At 40.1% G+C, this 20,335-nt stretch overlaps 2 protein-coding genes across 2 annotated transcripts; both read right to left on the bottom strand.

Annotated features, from left to right (window-relative positions):
• Nucleotides 1–1,820: 1,820 nt before the first annotated feature.
• On the bottom strand, nucleotides 1,821–8,293 carry LOC117057621 (vomeronasal type-2 receptor 26-like). Its single transcript, XM_033168462.1, has 6 exons — nucleotides 8,132–8,293; nucleotides 6,998–7,222; nucleotides 5,427–5,635; nucleotides 4,405–4,423; nucleotides 3,412–3,538; nucleotides 1,821–2,722 (listed from the first exon to the last, which is right to left on the bottom strand). Exons 1-6 carry the CDS (start codon nucleotides 8,291–8,293, stop codon nucleotides 1,821–1,823), a joined length of 1,644 nt encoding a protein of 547 aa, XP_033024353.1.
• A 3,143-nt stretch (nucleotides 8,294–11,436) lies between these two features.
• On the bottom strand, nucleotides 11,437–19,300 carry LOC117057620 (vomeronasal type-2 receptor 26-like). Its single transcript, XM_033168461.1, has 6 exons — nucleotides 19,083–19,300; nucleotides 17,934–18,225; nucleotides 15,116–15,324; nucleotides 14,094–14,112; nucleotides 13,100–13,226; nucleotides 11,437–12,338 (listed from the first exon to the last, which is right to left on the bottom strand). Exons 1-6 carry the CDS (start codon nucleotides 19,298–19,300, stop codon nucleotides 11,437–11,439), a joined length of 1,767 nt encoding a protein of 588 aa, XP_033024352.1.
• Nucleotides 19,301–20,335: the final 1,035 nt, after the last annotated feature.

The raw sequence follows: 20,335 nt of genomic DNA, 5'->3' as shown, positions 1-20,335 counted from the left end.
GTGGCACTGTGGTCTAAGCCATAGAGCCCAGGGCTTGCTGATCGAAAGGTCGGCGGTTTGAATCCCCATGATGGGGTGAGCTCCCGTTGCTCATTCTCTGCTCCTGCCAACCTAGCAGTTCGAAAGCATGTCAAAGTGCAAGTAAATAAATAGGTGCTGCTCCGGCAGGAAGGTAAACGGCGTTTCCGTGCACTGCTCTGGTTCGACAGAAGTGGCTTAGTCATGCTGGCCACATGACTCCCTCAGCCAGTAAAGAGAGATGAGCGCTGCAACCCCAGAGTTGTCCACAACTGGAACTAATGGTCAGGGGTCCCTTTACCTTTGCCTTTACCTAAGATAATCCACAATGCAAATATTATCTTAAAATCTACTGCTCAGTCCCTGGTTACACAGGTACAACCTCTTTTTCACTGGTTAGGCACCTTTCAATATATTCACAGTCCATTGGATGCCAGGGCTGGACACCCACCAACCCATCTGTTCTGAGCAGAGGAGAGACACAGGGTGCCATTCTCTGTAGGTATTGAAATGGTTACCACCCAGATTGATTGAGAGGAGGGATATATGTGCACTATTTTGTGGTCATCTCTCTCCTTCTTTCTTGTTCTTTCAGAGGAGGCAATTGATTGTTGTTGTTGTTGTTGTTGTTGTTGTTGTTGTTATTTTATACCCTTACAGTGGCCATTAAAAAAAAATCTCACATTATAGCAGCCATTTCTTTTAATTGCACAAACGTCTGCTATTTTGTAACTTGTAGCTTATTAGGCAAAGAAGACTCCAATGACAAAAAATGTATCAAAGAGGTACCTACTTACTCATTTAGAGGGAATGCAACCTGTCCTGATTGGGCAATCAGCATATCTTTCAAAAATAGAAAGAACCATGCTCCACATTTTTAAAGATTGCTCCCAATGGCTCCAGACAAATGTCAAATAACACAGAGGGAGGAGGGGGTGGTTTCCCAAAGAACCCCATAAATAAGTACCAAGGGGTTGGAGAACACTTTCCCAGTATTATTCTCTGAAGTCAGCCATAAAGCAGCACAGCTACTATACTCTAGCATCTCTGGTAGGAATCCCAACGAGCTAAATCTAGAACAGGCTTCCTCAACCTCGGACCTCCAGATATTTTTGAGACTACAATTCCCAGCATCCCATACCACTGGTACCCCTAGCTAGGGATCATGGGAGTTGTAGGCCAAAAACATCTAGAGGGCCGAGGTTGAGAAAGCCTGATCTAGGAGGATACCAATAACTCAATAGCTGCTGAGAGATTAGGTAAGAGTAACATGTTGACATTCCTTGTGTCCCTCTATTGATAGAAGTGACCTCTCTGGTCAATCAATTCTGATTCAGTCCTCAAACAAAGCCTAAATCCATATGGAAGTGGATTCAAATAATCAATGTAATTCAGGAACACATGAAGTTTCTCTCCCAGCACCCTCTCAATCACCTGCCCCTCTGCAAAAAAAGGGTATTTCTGGAACTGGCCAGTAGATGTTAAATGCCATTTGGTCCAAAGTGATCTTTTTACGGATGAGATACACCTAGCTACCCCACTCCAGTTTGTTTAATTAGTCAAGGAAGGTAAAATGTCCAGAAGGCATGTGTTCAGATGCATCACTGCACGTATCCTTTCCACATTAGGCTGCATCATCTGGAAAGGATCCCTTAACTCTAGGCCAGGCACAGCACTGGAAACTTCAATGAGATTTGCAGAGATGTTTGCACCCTTGCTTGTAATCTCATAGGAACCATGACAAGACTTTCTCCCCCCCCCCTCAATATAAATACGAAAATAGGGAGATGCATATATACATTTCATTTTATTTTCCTTGTGAGTTGTTCCCTGTTGTTCAGCTCAGGCCTCAGCACAATGATGTAACATTTTGGGGAAAAGATGCAACCCAGTAATCCAGCACTGGATGATAAGATGGAGAAGATCTCCACAGCCACCATGTATTTTCCTTTGGTGCTCAGGTAGGTTGGAATAAAGGATAACCACACACTGCAAAACACCAACATGCTGAAAGTGATGAACTTGGCCTCATTGAAGCTGTCAGGTAACTTCCTGGCAAGGAAAGCCACAACAAAGCTGATTATGGCCAGGGAACCCATATAGCTCAAGACACAATAAAGCATGGTAACAGAACCCTCCTTACATTCCAGTATGATTTCACCTTTCACTGAATGCATGTCTCTACCTGGGAATGGAGGAGCAGAACTTAACCAAAGAGTACAAATGGCAGCCTGAATAAAAGAGCAGGAGAGAACAATAGAATTAGACAGTCTTTTCCCCACCCATTTCCTCATCCTGGATCCTGGTTTTGTTCCCATAAATGCCACAACCACAGTGATGGTCTTTGCCAACACAGAAGAAAGGGCCACAGAGAAGACAATGCCAAAAGTGGTTTGACGTAGAAGGCAGGTTGCCTTTGCAGGTTGTCCAATGAAGAGCAAAGAACAGAGGAAGCAAAGGAGGAGGGAGATGAGGAGGATGTAGGTGAGGGTCCGGTTGTTGGCTTTGACAATGGGAGTGTCCTTGTGCTTCATAAAAATCCCAAGTACTAAACATGTGGTCAAAGAGAAAATAATAGCCAAGCTAGTTAAGGTGATCCCCAAGTCTTCTTTGTAAGAGAGGTATGTTACCAATTTTGGAATGCATTTAGTTTGGTTCTTGTTGGGATACCGGTCTTCTGGACATTTGACACAGGCATCCATATCTGAGAAATGGAAGAGGTCTTTCAATATTTGAAGCATTTAACACACAAAAATGCAACAAAAGTTATATAACCAGGTGTCTAATTAACTATAGATGTTAGTAACAATTCATACTTTCATCTTCTTGCACTTTTTATCTCTCTCTCTCATTCACTCTTTCCAATTATCTCTCTAAATACCTCCCTCTGTTTTCTTTTTAAAAATGTTTTTAGGAATCTTTAATACAAACCATCTTCATAGATATTCAATGCATCTGTGTTCTCTGTATTCCTGACCTCAACTTGCAGGGTGAATAATAAAGCATGAAAAAGTTAATCACTCCAGTCAATGTAGAATGGAACAGAACTATGATCAGTATAATCTTTTTCATGATTGAAGTAGCCCTGAATGTTTGTTTCGGGGGCAGATTCCCTTTGCCTAGATGGCTTATTATTTCTGCCTTACACCATATTAAAACATTTTCAATATAGTGTTGATTGTTGATTGTTATTATTAGACTGATATATTTCTTGAGCCAAATACATTGCTGGTATCCTGATTGTTTATTTAAAAGAAGTATTTTAAAAAGATTTTTAGACTCTCGTTGGGCACTATCCTTTTACCCACTGGAGCAAATGGAGAATTCATTTTCACTAGGAATATAGAAATAATAAATATCTAAGGTTATTAATATCACTTGGTATCTGTATACCCTTCTTGTTGGAGATCATCCCATCTGGACACAGAGCACAGTCATAGCAGCAAAATTTCTCTCCTTCCTTCTTTTTCCTGCTGGAGCCAGGATAGCAGCTGTCACTGCACACAGAACGAGGCAGAACCTATATAGAAACATGAAGGATAATCAGCAATAAGAGTGTTGTTGTCTTTGGAGTGGTGGATTTACAAAGAGTGGGTTGATGCAACCCAATCCAGCAAAGAACATGAGAGGACAGTCACCCCACGGCACCCTGTTTAAATTTCCCCACGGTTACACCATCTGTCGGTGCAGACTGGTTCCACTGGTATGGCCAAGTGGTGGTGAGGAGGGCATCAGCTTCCACCCCCAACTGGATCACCTGCTGGGCCTGGGGCCCGGCTGCTACAACACACACAAAATAAGGTGAGTGGACGTCCTGGCACTGAAGAAAGTCATTAGACATGCCAGCATATTTTCTCAATTTCAGTTTGAAAGGAAACTTCAGAGACTTTTGAAGGTCTCAACCTCAGCTATGAGGGAACATCAGATCACAGAATTTGATGGAGGTCCCTTATCTGTCTTTTGACATCACACCGCTTTGCTGAATAGTGAGGGTAGGCTTTATAATCAGAGAGGGGAAATTAGAAGATGGGTGGTTTTTAGAGTGGTGGATATGCAAAGAGTGGGTAGATCTGACCCAATGCAGTGAAGGGTGTGAGAGGACTCTCTCCCCGCTGCTCCATAGTTTAAATTCCCCACTGTCCCACCCTCTGTTGGTGCTGATTGGCCAGTATGGCCCGGCCTATGAGTGGGGCCCCATGCAGCTCCACCGGTGTGGGCTAGCAGTGGTGAGGAGGGTGCCAGTCTTCATCCCCGACCGGATCACCTGCTGGGCCTGGGGCCCGGCTGCACCACTGCCCACCAAATAAAGTGAATGGACTTCCTGACAGTGAAGAAAGTCTTTAGAAATGCCAGCAATTTTTCTCAGTTTTCAGTTTGGAAGGAAACTTCAGAGACTTTTGAAGGCCTGCCTCAACAGTGAGAGAACGTCAGATGACAGAATCTGATGGAGGTGCCCTATCTGTCTAGTCACATCACACCACTTTGCTGAATAGTGAGGGTAGGCTTTATAATCAGAGAGGGGAAATTAGAAGATGGGAAGGTGTGTGCTTCTCCATTTGAGCTGGTTTTCCCCTCGAAAGATATAATTTTCAACCAAAATAAAAAAGATGAATGGATAGGTGCACAGCTGCCATATCCACAACTAAACATAATTACAATAGATTATACAATTGGGTTTTATTACTAACAGTATGCAGGATATTTTTTTAGCAGTTTCCTGGTTCATTTATTTATTTAAAGATATGTAAGTGTGAAATCAGAAAAAAAATCATGAACTACTTCGAAAATATGGGTTAATTCTCACGAAGTAGAAAACTTTGAAATCCTCACTCTTTGATTACACCTTTAGAAAGAAATGGAGGAAGTATAGGAATTCAAAATAACAGCAGCAGCAGCAAAAAAAGAATGCTTCCAAACACAATTCAGTACCTTAAGACATGGCAGAATGCTGAATTGGCTCAATTGTCATTTTCTTTCTTATATATCCAAACATTCCCCACAAGAGAAACTTGCACAAGATCTTGGAGAGAATGACAGGACATATCAAGATGTAATCAGAATACCTCTTTCTTCAGGGAAGACATACATATGGTCATTGACAAATTCACTATATCTAGACTATTTCTAACCAGCAACTGGACAGAGGTACAGATTACTTCTTCCCAGGTTCAAGATAACTCTATTATTATTATTATTATTATTATTATTATTATTATTATTATTATTATTATTATTTTAGAGGGATGTTATTGTTTAGTTTTGCTTTTGGTTTTTTTTAAATGTATTTTGTCTTTTTGTCTTTTTATTCTGCGAACTGTCCTGAGTTCTATGGATGAGGGGAGCTATACAAATTTAATAAAAGATAAATGATAATTATATTATGTCTTACCTGATTAAAGCCATGATGCCACACAATCTGGTCATAATCCATGGTCAATTCATTGCGCAGAGGAGCCTGAGGTTCTAGCCTTCCAACTTTTACTCTCATCACTGAGCCATTGGGGAACATCATCCAGTTTGTAATGTCAAAGCCTGCAACTAATTCTCTATTTTCATTAAAGTGGATAGTGTCTCCAACACTGTTATTGAATATGATGCTTCTTAGTAAATGATGAACCTAGATTCAAAATTAATATGAAGAATGGGGTAACTATGTTTTAAAGGATTTCAATGAGATTCACAAAGAGCTATCTTACTACTACTATTTTTTACTGTAGGAAAGCAATTGAGAGAGAGATCTGCTTTTCCAATGGGACTTTCCTCCCTCTACTCTCAGCTGCACCTCCTATATCTTCTCTGTAGGGTTGGAGGAGTCCGTATAATAGGTTTACAGAAAATGCAGAGAGAGAAGTGGGGAAGTGGGGGGAGAACACTCCAATTTAGCACTGGGTTGAATTCCTCTCTACATGTAGAGACCTATCCACCAAGCTGTCACTTCCTTTCATTTGCTGTGATGTGAGTTTTTTTTAAAAAAATTGCGAATAATTTTGAAATGGACTACATCATAATGACACCAACACTATTTATCAATAGGTGTTCATAAAATGCACAAAAGAATCTGAGTGTTTTTTTGTTTAATTGAGACATATAGAGCCTTTAATCTCTGCTTCTTTCCCTTCTCTTTAATAAGTAAATAAGTAAATATTGGGTTTTCATTCTTACCTAAGAACAGTTGCAAATCTAGAAATACCCCCTCCCACTTTCCAATAACGTTCTATAATTGGAGCGGGAATAACACAAAGTACAACAACAACCTGAAAATCACTTTAGTAGACTGTTTGGTGCAACAGTTTCTTTTAACTTCTATATTAAAAGCTAGCTTCCTTTTTAAAAAAAAGAGAATTATCATTACCTGCCATGGTTGCACGTTCTGAAATAGCAATCTTTTCCTTTTATCCAAACTTCTCCACTTTGAGGTGGATTTGTAAATGGCTTGCAAAGCATGTGCAACAGCATAGACAGCATTGTAGATACTGTAGCTGTGACCTGTCATTTTCATTTCAAATAAAATTCCAGGAATGCTCTCCAGCTTTTCCTCTCCAGTACAGGCATTCTCCACATCCTCCATGAGCATTTTTAATGAACAGCTGAAGGCCTGTTGCCAGAAGTCCTGGATAAAACCATCTCCTTTAGACCAGGAAGGATTTAAGGTTTGAATGAATTTTTGGAATCCTAGTGGCTGATGTGAGTGAACAGTGAAGGATAAGGATCCATGGAATGTTTCCATTTCCCAATTCTTTTGAAGAGACATTGATGTGAAATCCCAGTGAGATGTAATAATCCATACTTTCTCCAGAGGAGGCAACTCAGTGAAGCGTGCTAGAAATAGCAACAATCTCAAAACTTGAAAGGATGGATTTTCTCCATATACAAATAATGCACTGGCTTTCCCCTGAATGATAGTTACATAGCTTTGTGCATGCTCCAGAAACAACTCTATCAGTTGGTCCACAAAACTCCATTGTGGTAGTCTAATTACGAATGCAGAACAGATGCCATTCTCAGAAAGCAAAGGCAGCATTGTCTGTAAAAATCGGTCCCCTTTGTCATTGTCCACAGCCAAGAGCCCAACCCATGTCCATCCAAAATGCTGAAATAACCGGACAGCTCCCATGTACTGGTGGGCTTCATTTGGAACCATATGGTACAAAAAAGGGAACATTATTCTCTCATCCCATGATGGCAAAAATGTTCCATAAGTGAGCTGGAAAAAAAGGAATTATTTTCAGATAAGGAAAACAACTATATTGTAGAATCATAGCACAGGCACTGGTCACCTCGTCTTATTGTAATGAAACACCCCTTCCTTCGGCATATTAGAATGCCTGGCATACACCTGCAGCCTGGTTGTTGTTGTTTTGTTGTTGTTGTTAATTTCATTTCTATACTGCCTTATATTTTTAAGAAAAATCTCAAAGCGGTTTACAGCATATTATATGTTTCTCCATAGCTATATGGCTGTTTTAATAGCTGGACCACAAACCAAAGATGTTGAATGGGACCCTTCTGTATCTATGCCTATGAGCCTTTAGTAACAACAATAGAACAAGGATGACCACCAAACTATGGACCCACTCTTTCAGAGGGAGAGTGGTCTCTTTCTAGTGCAGGCTGCTTATTAATCTGCCATACAGCATAACCACCCAGTAGAAGAAACACATTCTTGTCTGAATTAATGTTTTCTATTTTGGCCCTTATCCAGTTTCTTACTGCAACCAGACCACAATTCAGCACATCCACTACCTCACCTGCAAAATTTCAATCTTATTCTTACCTACTGAGGACTTCACCATTCTAACCAAGTGGATGACATTGGAATTCCTTCCAGCTCATCATGTAAGTAATTGAAGAAAATGGTGAAGTCTTCTTGGTGAAAGACAGAACCCCATACCACAAGACTCAAAACCTCATTTCATTTAAAGAGGAGAAATTGATAATTACTCTTTTAGTATCCTGTTATAATAAAGTGTTAATCCACCTGCTGGTACCACCATCAAGCATTTAACCAGTTTTCTCACCAAATCATCAAAAAGAACTTTATGTAACGTGTTCCTGAAATCAGGAGGGTATATCACAATTGTGAAATCTCCATACATTCATGCACTAAACATACCTGTGGAATCTTCTTGCTTGTCAAAATCACTGCAATGTTAGCAGAGAACTCAGAGAAACCTTCTCCAATGAGTGCTATCATATTGTTCGGGTTATGACAGCTGAAGTTGGGGACAAACATTTGTTGTGTGGAAAGGAGGCTCAGAGTGGCCTTGTAGGTCATCCTTGCATTGAAGTAACTATTGAGGATGTGGAAGCCAAGAGAGATATTTGACAAGATTGTGGGGTTCTCATTGATCTCTTTGACTGCAAATGCTAAAGCCAGAATATGCTGGTAGTTCTTAGGCACTGAACTGTAATAAGGATTACAGCTGTTTAATAAAATGACCACAGCAATGACAACAATGGTCTGTAATCTTCTTCATCATCTGAATCCTTGCAAGATTGAGGCAAAACATGGGACGACAGAAGACAATAGAATTTTTTTCCAAAAAAATGACATCTGAAGTAGATATTTCCCCCCTGAATAGCCACGTTCTCTAAATGTATTGGGATCATTCTGGAGGTTGGCAAATTGTTCCACAACCCTATTCTACACATTCAATCACATGCCATCACTGGCAACCACAACAATCAAAAGTGTCACTCTCTGTGCTTATCTTCATGCTGAATCAATACAAAATCAGTCATAGTAGGTCGTTTGAAATTAATGGACATGGCTAACTGGGGCTTAATGAGTTCAGTGAATCTAACTTAGTCCATGTATATTTGAGGTATGTGTTGCATTTGAATGAAGCATGGATATGAGGCCAAACAGAGATTAATAGAGATTCAAGAGATACCCAAGATAAATCAGGCTCCCTCCACATTGTTTCAAACCAAATCTAGATCCTGCAGAGCATTCTGCTAAATTTGGGGACCAAGACCACTGCCTCTGAATAATTTGCAACATTTCTTCCCAAGTGCTGATAAATGATTATTTGTATGGTGGCTGTAGGCCAAATTCTCAAATTACTTTCTACCCCCCCAAGCTGTCAACTCCCCCCCCCTTTTTAAGGGAAATTCCCTTATTCCAAATAGGATTCCTCACAAGAAAAGGGAAAAGTTGACAGCTATGCCCCCACCTCACCCCATGATTTACAGTTGGAAGTTTACAGGTTCCTCTTTTCTCATGGTATAAAGTTAAAAAATGTTTACAGCACAGCATTGCATTATTGATATGTTCTCAGTTAGTGTGGCCTGAACATAGAATGAGAGAGAGTTAAGAAATTATGACTTACATAGGTTCATCAATCAATGTCTGCATAGGCTGTTCTGTGAAAGAGAGGTTATTGTAGTTTAAGAACACCTGGGAAACAATCTCCCCAATGATTATTTCACCTGGCTTATAAAAGGTATGAGGAGTAGGGAGGGGATCGTCATATATGCTGCAAATAATGGAATGTGTCTTGGATGCAGTTTGACACAACAGTGCAAGCAGCAACACGACCACTAGCATGATCCTGGTGAGAAAATTTTGCCTCCCAACATAGGTTACCATGTTTTAGAATCAGCTGGTGGAAAACATACCTGAACATAAAAAGGGGAACAGACCATACAGAGAATGACACACTCCTGCCTATGCCTGGATCCAATTCTCAAAAACACAAGGTTTTATATCTTTTTTATATTTTGGTTATGGAGCTTCCTCATGACGTCTCTCTGTCTATTGTGTTAAGAGAATTGAGACCAGTGATTTTGAGAAAGATAGCTGTAATAATACATTCCCCAGAGAGATGATGTCATTTGAAGTTGAATCATGCTTGACAAAAACTACTAGGAATTTTGTAAGTATTGTGTATAGTCCCACTACCCAATCTGCGGCTGTGGATCAGTACTGACATGACCTGGACCAATCTGGGGAACAAAGAACCCAAATATAACCCTGAATCAATTTCGGGGATGAAGCTACTAGTAAATTTGAATTTTTAAAGCCTGCATAAACCCACAGAGGTGTGGCAGGGGGAAAGGCAACATGACATTTCCTCCCAGATCTGACCAGACTAAAAGCAGGAGGGTTCTGAACTATCTGTAAGCATACTATGAGCGGATGTCATTTGCAAAGAACATCCAGCAGCTCATAGGATCGACTCTTTTTTTCACTAGCTGGTGAGCAGCGAAGTCAATTGTTCTGGGGTTTGGGCAGTTTGCTCTACTATTCCGGCCTCACTCACATTTTGCATAACTTTATGGTTTGACCTTAAATTAGGGTTTGCCAAAGGCGTACCTGTGAGCTCATGAAAAGTTATAATAAATAGCTCCTAAAATAATCCACAATGCTAATTTTCTCAAAAAAGAAATGTACTGATCAATCCCTGTTTAAACAGGTATGACCTCTATTTGACTTACAATGCAACTTTAAAATGTCCACAGTGGGCAACAAGTATGTCTTTCAAAAATAGAAAGCACCATGCTCCAAAATTCTTAAAGATTGCTCCCAATGAATCCAGACAAATGTAGTGTAACACAGGGCGAGGGGAAAGTTTCCCACAGAACCCCATCACATAAGTACCAGGGCATTGGAGAACACTTTCCTAGTATTATTCTCTGAAGTCAGGCATACAGGAGCACAGCTACTATAGTCTAGCATCTCTGGTAGGAATCCCAAAGAGCTAAATCTAGGAGAATACCAATAAATCAAAAGCTGCTGAGAAATTAAGACTAACATTTTGACATTCCTAGTGTCCTTCTATTGATACAAGTGACCCACCTAGTCAATCAATTCTGATTCAGTCCCCAAACAAAGCCTAAATCCAGATAGAAGTGGATTCAAATAATTAATGTAATTCAGAAAAACATGAAGTTTCTCTCCCAGCACCTTCTCAATCACCTCCCCCTCTGAAAAAAGGTATTTCTGGAACTGGCCAGTAGATGTTAAACAACATTTGGTCCAGAGTGATCTTTTTAGGGATGAGATACACCTAGCTACCCCACTCCAACTGGTTTAACAACAACAACAACAACAACAACAACAACAACAACAACAACAACAACAACAACTTTTTATTTATAACCCGCCTATCTGGTTGGGTTTCCCCAGCCACTCTGGGCGGCTTCCAACAGAATGTTAAAATACAATAGCTAGTCAGGAGGTAAAATGTACAGAAGGCATGTGTCCAGATGCATCACTGCATGTATCATTTCCACATTAGGCTGCACCATCCGGAAAGGATCCCTTAACTCTAGGCCAGGCACAGCACTGGAAACTTCAATGAGATTTGCAGAGATGTTTGCACCCTTGCTTGTAATCTCATAGGAACCATGACAAGACTTTCTCCCCCCCCCCTTCAATATAAATACAAATATAGAGAGATGCACATATACATTTCATTTCATTTTCCTTGTGAGTTGTTCCCTGTTGTTCAGCTCAGGCCTCAGCACAATGATGTAACATTTTGGGGAAAAGATGCAACCCAGTAATCCAGCACTGGATGATAAGATGGAGAAGATCTCCACAGCCACCATGTATTTTCCTTTGGTGCTCAGGTAGGTTGGAATAAAGGATAACCACACACTGCAAAACACCAACATGCTGAAAGTGATGAACTTGGCCTCATTGAAGCTGTCAGGTAACTTCCTGGCAAGGAAAGCCACAACAAAGCTGATTATGGCCAGGGAACCCATATAGCTCAAGACACAATAAAGCATGGCAACAGAACCCTCCTTACATTCCAGTATGATTTCACCTTTCACTGAATGCATGTCTCTACCTGGGAATGGAGGAGCAGAACTTAACCAAAGAGTACAAATGGCAGCCTGAATAAAAGAGCAGGAGAGAACAATAGAATTAGACAGTCTTTTCCCCACCCATTTCCTCATCCTGGATCCTGGTTTTGTTCCCATAAATGCCACAACCACAGTGATGGTCTTTGCCAACACAGAAGAAAGGGCCACAGAGAAGACAATGCCAAAAGTGGTTTGACGTAGAAGGCAGGTTGCCTTTGCAGGTTGTCCAATGAAGAGCAAAGAACAGAGGAAGCAAAGGAGGAGGGAGATGAGGAGGATGTAGGTGAGGGTCCGGTTGTTGGCTTTGACAATGGGAGTGTCCTTGTGCTTCATAAAAATCCCAAGTACTAAACATGTGGTCAAAGAGAAAATAATAGCCAAGCTAGTTAAGGTGATCCCCAAGTCTTCTTTGTAAGAGAGGTATGTTACCAATTTTGGAATGCATTTAGTTTGGTTCTTGTTGGGATACCGGTCTTCTGGACATTTGACACAGGCATCCATATCTGAGAAATGGAAGAGGTCTTTCAATATTTGAAGCATTTAACACACAAAAATGCAACAAAAGTTATATAACCAGGTGTCTAATTAACTATAGATGTTAGTAACAATTCATACTTTCATCTTCTTGCACTTTTTATCTCTCTCTCTCATTCACTCTTTCCAATTATCTCTCTAAATACCTCCCTCTGTTTTCTTTTTAAAAATGTTTTTAGGAATCTTTAATACAAACCATCTTCATAGATATTCAATGCATCTATGTTCTCTGTATTCCTGACCTCAACTTGCAGGGTGAATAATAAAGCATGAAAAAGCTAATCACTCCATTCAATGTACAATGGAAGAGAACTATGATCAGTATATTCTTTTTCATGATTGAAGTAGCCCTGAATGTTTGTTTTGGGGCAGATTCCCTTTGCCCAGATGGCTTATTATTTCTGCCTTACACCATATTAAAACATTTTTTTAATATAGTGTTCATAGAATCATAGAATCATAGAGTTGGAAGAGACCACAAGGGCCATCCAGTCCAACCCCCTGCCAAGTGTTGATTGTTGATTGTTATTATTAGGCTGATATATTTCTTGAGCCAAATACATCGCTGGTATCCTGATTGTTTATTTAAAAGAAGTATTTTTAAAAGAATTTTAGACTCTCGTTGGGCACTATCCTTTTACCCACTGGAGCAAATGAAGACTTCATTTTCACTAGGAATATAGAAATAATAAATATCTAAGGTTATTAATATCACTTGGTATCTGTATACCCTTCTTGTTGGAGATCATCCCATCTGGACACAGAGCACAGTCATAGCAGCAAAATTTCTCTCCTTCCTTCTTTTTCCTGCTGGAGCCAGGATAGCAGCTGTCACTGCACACAGAACGAGGCAGAACCTATATAGAAACATGAAGGATAATCAGCAATAAGAGTGTTGTTGTCTTTAGAGTGGTGGATTTGCAAAGAGTGGGTTGATGCAACCCAATCCAGCAAAGAGCATGAGAAGACAGTCACCCCACGGCACCCTGGTTTAAATTTTCCCACGGTTACACCATCTGTCGGTGCAGACTGGTTCCACTGGTATGGCCAAGTGGTGGTGAGGAGGGCATCAGCTTCCACCCCCAACTGGATCACCTGCTGGGCCTGGGGCCCGGCTGCTACAACACACACAAAATAAGGTGAGTGGACGTCCTGGCACTGAAGAAAGTCATTAGACATGCCAGCATATTTTCTCAATTTCAGTTTGAAAGGAAACTTCAGAGACTTTTGAAGGTCTCAACCTCAGCTATGAGGGAACATCAGATCACAGAATTTGATGGAGGTCCCTTATCTGTCTTTTGACATCACACCGCTTTGCTGAATAGTGAGGGTAGGCTTTATAATCAGAGAGGGGAAATTAGAAGATGGGTGGTTTTTAGAGTGGTGGATATGCAAAGAGTGGGTAGATCTGACCCAATGCAGTGAAGGGTGTGAGAGGACTCTCTCCCCGCTGCTCCATAGTTTAAATTCCCCACTGTCCCACCCTCTGTTGGTGCTGATTGGCCAGTATGGCCTGGCCTATGAGTGGGGCCCCATGCAGCTCCTCTGGTGTGGGCTAGCAGTGGTGAGGAGGGTGCCAGTCTTCATCCCCGACCGGATCACCTGCTGGGCCTGGGGCCCGGCTGCACCACTGCCCACCAAATAAAGTGAATGGACTTCCCGACAGTGAAGAAAGTCTTTAGAAATGCCAGCAATTTTTCTCAGTTTTCAGTTTGGAAGGAAACTTCAGAGACTTTTGAAGGCCTGCCTCAACAGTGAGAGAACGTCAGATGACAGAATCTGATGGAGGTGCCCTATCTGTCTAGTCACATCACACCACTTTGCTGAATAGTGAGGGTAGGCTTTATATTCGGGGGGGGGGAATAAGAAGTTAGGAAGGTGTGTGCTTCTCCATTAGAGCTGGTTTACTCCTCTAAAGATATAATTTTTCAACCAAAATAAAAAAAACAGATGAATGGATAGGTGCACAGCTGCCATATCCACAACTAAACATAATTACATTAGAGTATACATTTCAGTTTTATTATAGCAGTATGCAGGATAATTTTTGAGCAGTTTCCTTGTTCGTTTATTTATTTAAAGATATGTAAGTGTGAAATCAGAAAAAAAATCATGAACTACTTCGAAAATATGGGTTAATTCTCACGAAGTAGAAAACTTTGAAATCCTCACTCTTTGATTACACCTTTGGAAAGAAATGGAGGAAGTATAGGAATTCAAAATAACAGCAGCAGCAGCAAAAAAAGAATGCTTCCAAACACAATTCAGTACCTTAAGAGATGACAGAATGCTGAATTGGCTGAATTGTCATTTTCTTTCTTATATATCCAAACATTCCCCACAAGAGAAACTTGCACAAGATCTTGGAGAGAATGAGAGGACATATCAAGATGTAATCAGAATACCTCTTTCTTCAGGGAAGAGATACATATGGTCATTTACAAATTCACTATATGTAGACTGTTTCTAACCAGCAACTGGACAGAGGTACAGATTACTTCTTCCCAGGTTCAAGATAACTATTATTATTATTATTATTATTATTATTATTATTATTATTATTATTATTACTAAATAGAGGGATGTTATTGTTTAGTTTAGTTTTTGTTTTTTTAAAATGTATTTTGTCTTTTTGTCTTTTTATTCTGCGAACTCTCCTGAGTTCTATGGGTGAGGGGAGCTATACAAATTTAATAAAAGATAAATGATAATTATATTATGTCTTACCTGATTAAAGCCATGATGCCACATAATTTGGTCATAATTAATGGTCAGTTCATTGCCCGGAGGAGCCTGAGGTTCTAGCCTTCCAACTTTTACTCTCATCACTGAGCCATTGGGGAACATCATCCAGTTTGTAATATCAAAGCCTGCAACTAATTCTCTATTTTCATTAAAGTGGATAGTGTCCCCAACACTGTTATTGAATATGATGCTTCTTAGTAAATGATGAACCTAGATTCAAAATTAATATGAAGAATGGGGTAACTATGTTTTAAAGGATTTCAATGAGATTCACAAAGAGCTATCTTACTACTATATTTTTTACCGTAGGAAAGCAGTTGAGAGAGAGATCTGCTTTTTCAATGGGACTCTCCTCCCTCTACTCTCAGCTGCACCTCCTAAATTTTCTGTGGAGGGTTGGAGGAGTCCATGTAATAGGTTTACAGAAAATGCAGAAAGAGAAGTGGGGAAGTGGGGGGAGAAGACATGATGCACACTCCAATTTAGCACTTGGTTGAATTCCTCTCTACATGTGGGGACCTATCCACCAAGCTGTCATTTCCTTTCATTTGCTTTGATGTGAGTTTTTTATTGTGAATAATTTTGAAATGGACTGCATCATAATGAGACCAATACTATTTATCAATATGGGTTCATAAAATACAACAAAAGAATTTGAGTGATTTTTTGTTGAATGGAGACAAATAGAGCCTTTAATCTCCGCTTGTTTGCCTGCTTTCTAATAAATAAAAAAGTAAATCTTGGATTTTTATTCCTGCCTAAGGACTGTTTCAAAACGTGAAATACCTCCTCCCCCCTTCCCAATAATGTTCTGTATTTGGAACTGGGTCAACACACAGAACAACAACCACCTGAAAAACTTTAGTAGACTGTTTCATGAAACAGTTCCTTTTACCTCTGTATTAAAACAACCTACTTTATCTAAAATAGAATTATTCTTACCTGCCATGGTTGCACATTCTGTAATAACAATCTTTTCCTTTTATCCAAACTTCTACGCTTTGAGGTGGATTTGTAAATGGCTTGCAAAGCATGTGCCACAGCATAGACAGCATTGTAGATACTGTAGCTGTGACCTGTCATTTTCATTTCAAATAAAATTCCAGGAATGCTCTCCAGCTTTTCCTCTCCAGTACAGGCACTCTCCTCATCCTCCATGAACATTTTTAATGAACAGCTGAAGGCCTGTTCCCAGAAGTCCTGGATAAAACCATCTCCTTTTGACCAGGAAGGATTTAAGGTTTGAATGAATTTTTGGAATCCTAATGGCTGATGTGAGTGAACAGTGAAGGATAAGGAGCCATGGAAAGTTTCCATTTCCCAATTCTTTTGAAGGGACATTGATGTGAAATCCCAGTGAGATGTAATAATCCATACTTTCTCCAGAGGAGGCAACTCAGTGAAGTGTGCTAGAAATAGCAACAATCTCAAAACTTGAAAGGATGGGTTTTCTCCATATACAAATAATGCATTGGCTTTCCCCTGAATGATGGTTACAGAGCTTTTCACATGCTGCAGAAGCAACTGTATCATTTGGTCCACATAACTCCATTGTGGCAATCTAATTATGAATGCAGAACAGATGCCATTCTCAGAAAGCAAAGGCAGCATTGTCTGCAAAAATCGGTCCCCTTTGTCATTGTCCACAGCCAAGAGCCCAACCCATGTCCATCCAAAATGCTGAAATAACCGGACAGCTCCCATGTTCTGGTGGGCTTCATTTGGGACCATATGGTACAAAAAAGGGAACATTATTCTCTCATCCTGTGATGGCAAAAATGTTCCATAAGTCATCTGAAATAAAAATTAAAGATACTATTTTTAGACGAGAAGAGCTATATTGTAGAATCAAAGCACAGGCGCTGGTCACCTAGTATTATTGCAATGCAACACTCCTTTCTTAGGCATATTAGTGTGCCTGGCATACATCTGCAGCCAGGTTCTTATTCTTATTCTTACTCATTTCATTTCCATACCCCTTACATTTTTAAGAAAAATCTCAAAGTGGTTTACAGCATATTATATGGTTCTCCTTAGCCATATGGGTTTTTTTTTATAGCTGGACCACCAACCAAAGCTGTTGAATGGCACCCTTCAGTATCTATGCCACTGAGCCTTTAGTAACAACAATGAATCAAGGATTACCACCAAACTATGGACCCATTCTTTCAGAGAGAGAGAGAGTTGTCTCTCTCTAGTGCAGTCTGCATATCAATCAACCATACCGCATGCCCACCTAGTAGCAGAAACCCATTATTATCTGAATTAATCTTTTCTTTTTTGGCCCTTATCCAGTCTATTATTGCAACCAGACAACAATTCAGCACACCCAGCACCCCACCAGCAAAATTTTAATTTTATTCTTGCCTATGGATATCTTAGCTATTCTTCCCAAGTGGATGACATTGGAATTCCTTCCAGCTCTTCATGTAAGTATATGAAGAAAATGTTGAAGTCTTGTTGGTGAAAGACCACACAACTCAAAACCTCACTTAATTTAAAGAGGAGAAATGGATAAGCACTCATTTAGTATCCTGTATCACCTTCTATCACCATCAAGCATTTTACCATTTTTCTCACCAAATCATCAAAAGGAACTTTATGTAATGTGTTCCTGAAATCAGGAGGGTATATCACAGGTTTCATCGACCTTGGCCCTCCGGATGTTTTGAGACTACAATTCCCAGCATCCCTGACCACTGGTCCTGCTAGCTAGGGATCATAGGAGTTGTAGGCCAAAAACATATGGAGGGTTGAGTTTGAGAAAGCCTGGTACATCACAATTGTGAAGTCTCCATACCTTTATGCACTAAACGTACCTGTGGGATCTTCCTGCTTGCCAAAATCACTGCAATGTTAGCAGAGATCTCAGAGAAACATTCTCCAATGAGTGCTATCATATTGTTTTGGTTGTCACAGCTGAAGTTGGGGACAAATCTTTGTTGTGTGGAAAGGAGGCTCAGAGTGGCTTTGTAGGTCATCCTTGCATTGAAGTAACTATTGAGGATGCGGAAGCCAAGAGAGATATTTGACAAGATTGTGGGGTTCTCATTGATTTCTTTGGCAGCAAATGCTAAAGCCAGAATATGCTGGTAGTTCTTAGGCACTGAACTGTAATATGGGTTATAGTTGTTTAATAAAATGACCAAAGCAATGACAACAAAAATCTGTACTTTCATCATAATCTGAAACCTTGCAAGGTTGAGGCAAAAAAAGGGACCATAGAAGGCAATAGATTTTTTTAAAATGACATCTGAAGTAGATATTTCCCCCCTGAATAGCCACGTTCTCTACCTGTAAATGTGTTGGGATCATTCTGGAAGTTGACAAATTGTTCCACAAACCTATTCTCCACATTCCATTACATGGCAACAACAACAATCCACATTCCCTCACTGGCAACAACAACAATCCAAAGTGTCTCTGTCTCTGTGTTTGCTTATCTTTATGCTGCTTCCATACAAAATCAGTCATAGTAGGTCATTTGAAATTAATGGACAAGACTATCTGGAACTTAATGAGTTCAGTGAATCTAACTTAATGAATGTGTATTAGGGGTACTTGCTGCATTTGAATGAAACCTGCATATGAGGCCAAATCATTAACAGAGATTCAAGAGATAATCCAGATCAGTCAGGCTCCCTCCACATTGTTTCAAACCAAATCTCAGTCCTGCAAAGCATCCTTCTAAATTTGTAGACAAGGGGTGATTGCCGCTGCCCCTGAATAATCTGCAACATTTCTTTTCAAGTGTTTATAATTGATTATTTGTATGGTGACTGTAGGCCCAATTCTCAAATTACTTTCTACCTCCCACCTCACCCCATGCTTTACAGTTGGAAGTTTGCAGGTTCCCCTTTTCTCATGGTATAAAGTTAACAATTCTTACAGCACAGCATTGCATTATTGATATGTTCTCAGTGTGGCCTGAACATAGAATGAGAGAGAGTTAAGAAATTATGACTTACATAGGTTCATCAATCAATGTCTGCATAGGCTGTTCTGTGAAAGAGAGGTTATCGTAGTTTAAGAACACTTGGGAAACAATCTCCCCAATGATTATTTCACCTGGCTTATAAAAGTTATGAGGAGTAGGGAGGGGATCGTCATATATGCTGCAGATAATGGAATGTGCCTTGGATGCAGTTTGACACAACAGTGCAAGCAGCAACATAACCACTAGCATGGTCCTGTTGAGAAAATTTTGCTTCCAAACATAGGTTACCATGTTTTAGAATCAGCTGGTGGAAAACATACCTGAACATAAAAAGGGGAACAGACCATACAGAGAATGACACACTCCTGCCTATGCCTGGATCCAATTCTCAAAAACACACGGTTTTATATCTTTTTTTATAATTTGATTGCGGAGCTTGCTAATTAGGTCTGTATGTCTATTGTGTTAAAAGTATTGAGACCAGTGATTTTGAGAAAGATAGCTGTGATTAGAGTTTCCCGAGGGGGATGATGTCGTTTGAAGTTGAATCATGCTTGACAAGAACTATTAGGAATTTTGTAAGTATTGTGTATAGTCCCACTACCCAATCTGGGGCTGTGGATCAGTACTGACATAACCTGGACCAACCTAGGGAACACACAACCCAAATACATCCCTGAATCAATTCTAGGAGTGAAGCTAATAGTTAATTAGAATTTTTTAAGCCCACATAAACACACAGAGAGGAGTGGCAAGGCAAAATGTCATTTCTTCCTCCCAGATCTGACCACACTGAGGACAGGAGGGTTCTGAGCTTTCTATAAGCATACTATCTGAGTGGATGTCATTTGCAAAGAACATCCAGCAGCTCATAAGATCGACTCTTTTTCTCACCAGCTGGTGAGCAGAGAAGTCAATTGTTCTGGGGTTTGGGCAGCTTGCTTTATTCTTCCAGCCTCACTCACATTTTGCATAATTTGAAGTTCTGACTTTAAATCAGGGGTTGCTGAAGACTGTGAGCTCATGAAAAGCTGTAATAAATAGCTCCTAAAATTACCCAGAATTCAAATATTCTCTAAAAAGAAACCTACTGCTCAGTCCCTGTTTAAACAGGGAGAACCTCTACTTCACTTATAATGCAAATTTTAAAATGTCCACATTTCATAGGATGACAGAGCTGGACACCCACCATCCCATCTGTTCCGAACAGAGGAGAGATGCAGGGAGCTATTCTCTGTAGGTATTGAAATGATTCCTACCCACATTGATTGAGAGGAGGGGTAT

The sequence above is a fragment of the Lacerta agilis genome, chromosome 14, assembly GCF_009819535.1.
Source record: "Lacerta agilis isolate rLacAgi1 chromosome 14, rLacAgi1.pri, whole genome shotgun sequence".
NCBI classification, from domain to species: domain Eukaryota; kingdom Metazoa; phylum Chordata; class Lepidosauria; order Squamata; family Lacertidae; genus Lacerta; species Lacerta agilis.
The sequence above is the reverse complement of the archived record's forward strand: the minus strand, read 5'-3'. Positions and strand labels throughout refer to the sequence as shown.